A 3,689-nucleotide genomic window follows, 5' to 3' on the forward strand; every position below is an offset into this window, starting at 1 on the left:
TCTAAGGTCGTTAACAGTCATTCGAGACCACCATTCTCCGAATTTCAGAGTCACAAGGTAACGCCAATCCAGAGAATAACTAGGAGCCCACACTCGAGACTGGCTTCCCACATATAATAACATCTTCCAAAATCTTAAGGCTTCATAACTCGCGACCTTTCGATCAGCAATGCCACGATGAAACACAGTCGGTATACCTTGACCAAAACCAAATTGCCTAGCAAAACGATAAGGAGCATAATGCTCGATATAGAAAAAATCGACACAACGCAAAGGGAGATAGCATGAACGAAGTGAAACAAGATAGTTGAACTGGAGGAGTTCAAGTTTCCCATCGTCAAACAAAAATTCATTCTTATTTTTGTTCAAGATGGTACACCCAACTTTCGCTTGCTCCCCACCATGAATGAGATCGCGCGCCTGCACATCAGTAAACACTTGAACTTTGAGCTCCCGAAAATAAAACCATCAAGGGACCCAGAGGAGGGGGTTCTACAGCATGATGAGTGCTAAAATAGTGACCAAGCCAGCCATACACATAATGAGTGGGAAAACAAGATCCAGAGTACGAAGGCCTCGAAGATCTCGAGTTAACGTTCAAACCATGATAGATGCTGGCAAGTACTGGTACCCCAAGACTGTAAGTATCACCGCGCGCCATCAAAACAACAATCTCAAAAGTGCTAGGTCGTATGGGTCTATCTTCGCCCTCAGGAAGTACAAATACGCATAACCAACAAGCAAGAAAAGCCGCAGTATAAAGAACTTGTTTCCGGTTGGCTCCAGAGACTCCCAGAGAAGCGAACACAGCTTCTTCCTTTTTGGTCCACTCAAGAGGTCGATCCTTTATTTCACCATCAGGATTATGAGTGGATTTCGGGCAAGATTTAGTATACCTTCGTCGCTTTGCGGGAGCCTCATAGGTTATGGCCCCTTTGTACCAAAAGTTGATCCATTGTCGAGCTAACACACCCTTTTTAGACTCAGGTCACTTCGCTAGATAGTGGTAAACTCCATATAAATGATCACAAGCTCGGGAAATGACTCGATTACCTTGGTCATCTTGTTTCAATAACTCGTTATGAAGAGGGATTGTTTCATCATAGATCTCTCCAACAATAGGCAAGCCACCAAGCCTATAAAGATCCCAAAGTGATATAGAAAACTCCCCAGCCACAGTATGAAGCGTGTTTGTAGTAGGACACCAGCTCTCACAAAACGCGCGCATTACATTTGGGTCTTTGGAATAGGAATATAGGGAAGCGTAAACAGCATTATACACTGAACATGCGATAAGAACTTCCTTAAAGCGAAATAAAACATCTTCAGTCCACTCCCAATATCCCGCAATAAAACGAGAATCTCCATGGAGTTTATGAACATGTGACCCCCACCTCACTGATTTAGAAATGATTGAACGACCGAGAATAGGATACAACTCACCAGTGGCCGATTTTTCTTGAAGACTGTTTCTAAGAGTATAAAATGTGGAACCGCCTTTTATAAAGGGTCCTGCCTTCTTGGACATCTCACTCAGGAAATAGTTCGTACAAAAAGAGGGTTTTGTACCCCCCAAACGGCGCAATGAAGAACGAATGGTTAACCAAGTACCAGACTTAGGATCATCTTCCTCCTCGTCAGTAACGCATAAGTAGTTGTGCCTTTTATCATGAATTTCCTTGATATGCACCATGCTCGCGGATCTAACACAAAAAAAAGAGGTAAAAGTAGTTAAATAACATGACAAAAGGGGGCAAAAGTAGAATTGTAACAACATTTGTTAATGTTTATTGCAAACTCAAAAGAGAAAAGACACTACAAGAATTTGTATCTTTAACGACAACCTAATTACGACGGGTCAAAAATCCCGTCGCAAAAGCCTTTTACGACGGGGCAAACAACCAAACAATGACAGGAAATAACCGTCGCAAATGTCTTTTACGACGGGTTTACGATGGATTTACGACGGGATTTTTATTAACGACGGCCCCCTTTTATGACGGGTTCGCGACAGGAAATCCCGTCGTTAATCAATGATTATTGGCTTTTCGCGACGGGATTTCCCGTCGTTAATAGTATAATTTCTGGTAGTGAGAACTGTCATAAATAAGATGTCAAGTTCACTGAACAAGCCATGTGACTTAACATCCCGATAGGTTCATCCGGAACGGCCTGGTAACCTATCGTGACAGTATCATCGCCGTTTGTCTCCTCATAAACTCAAAAGGGGACCGTCATAAAAGATGCTAAGTTCACCGGACAAGCCAGGTGACTTAACATCCCGATAGGTTCATCTGGAACGGCCTGGTGACCTATCGTGACGGTACTGTTGTCATCCATTTTGCCTGCAAGATATCACAAAAAAAGGTACGCACAACCAAAGAAAACATGGACATAAAAAAAATGTTGCCAAAGTGCAACCACGAGTAATTACCTCAATAGTCTAGAGCTGATTATATTGTTCCCCACGACGTCAAGTTACAAAAAGAAAAAGCTTTACTGTTTAAAAAAAAAACGGAGATGCAATTCAGTTACATATCTTACTGATAGTATCCTCAAATAAATAGTCTAAGCGCTATGAAATCTATACGTCCTATTATGGCTATAATAAAAAAAAATACAACATCAAGATATGTAAATAGGTAGCTCAACGATTTGTTACCCTTGGCTCTGTCGCACCAAATTTACACCAATTTAAAATTGATTATAAAAAAAAACAAGCTCGCTGCTAATCAACAATACCTAAAAAGGGTTCACATCTTTTGTCAAAAGAACCTACGGCATTCCCAAATACACAACACATAGGCTTGACTATTCTACTGTATATATTTCAAGATTGCTGGAATAGGAGTACATGTCTCCTTGCTTCAGTAAAAACAAAAATAAATGCCTCCTTATTTGACTTTTGGTGCAATACATTAACCATGAAGTCTAACCGTCTAAAAGAAGAAAAGGGGACAGTCATGGTTTCATGTTGTTATCAAGACAATGGTGCACATGAAAATTTGTTTGTCAGGTCGAAGACAGTAGTAGGCACAAAGTATGGGTAACGTCAATTTCTGATCAATCTTAAGCTAAACATGGACTATGAGTTGGTGTATTATATATCGTAGAGGGTCATGTTCCCCCAAATTTTTGGCTGCATAGCTATGCATGCATATGAGCTTTAACTGCTTTGTTTTAGCAGTTTCAGCTTTCCTTTTTTAGTGCATTATTCTGTTTCCTCTTTTTTTAAAAAAAATTTAAATTTAAAATTTTAATTTAAATTTAAATTTTTTTTAAAAATTTTGTCACTACAAGAAATGGTACTATTAACGACGGGAAATCCCGTCGCGAAAGGCTAATAATAGTTGATTAACGACGGGATTTCCTGTCGCGAACCCGTCATAAAAGGGGGCCGTCGTTAATAGAAATCCCGTCGTAAATTTGTTGTAAACACATTTGCGACGGTTATTCCCGTCATTGTTTGGTTGTTAGCCCCGTCGCAAAAGGCTTTTGCGACGGGATTTTCGACCCGTCGTAATTAGGTTGTCGTTAAAGATACAAATTCTTGTAGTGTGTATAATGCTTGTTTTCCCCAAAAAAATCTCATTATTTGAGTAAGCTGCAAGCACACATAAGGAACAAACAAATGGACATTTAAAGTAACTTGATGAACATTCATGTTCAAAAAATGAACTTTGTCATCT

General features: G+C 40.0%; 1 protein-coding gene across 1 annotated transcript; it reads right to left on the reverse strand.

Moving 5' to 3' along the window:
• Positions 1 to 951: 951 nt before the first annotated feature.
• Positions 952 to 2,501, reverse strand: LOC130472225 (uncharacterized). Its single transcript, XM_056842736.1, has 2 exons — positions 2,435 to 2,501; positions 952 to 1,703 (listed from the first exon to the last, which is right to left on the reverse strand). Exon 2 carries the CDS (start codon positions 1,691 to 1,693, stop codon positions 989 to 991), a length of 705 nt encoding a protein of 234 aa, XP_056698714.1. The 5' UTR covers positions 1,694 to 1,703; positions 2,435 to 2,501; the 3' UTR covers positions 952 to 988.
• Positions 2,502 to 3,689: the final 1,188 nt, after the last annotated feature.

This window comes from Spinacia oleracea, chromosome 4, assembly GCF_020520425.1.
Source record: "Spinacia oleracea cultivar Varoflay chromosome 4, BTI_SOV_V1, whole genome shotgun sequence".
In the NCBI taxonomy this organism is placed as follows: Eukaryota; Viridiplantae; Streptophyta; class Magnoliopsida; order Caryophyllales; family Amaranthaceae; genus Spinacia; species Spinacia oleracea.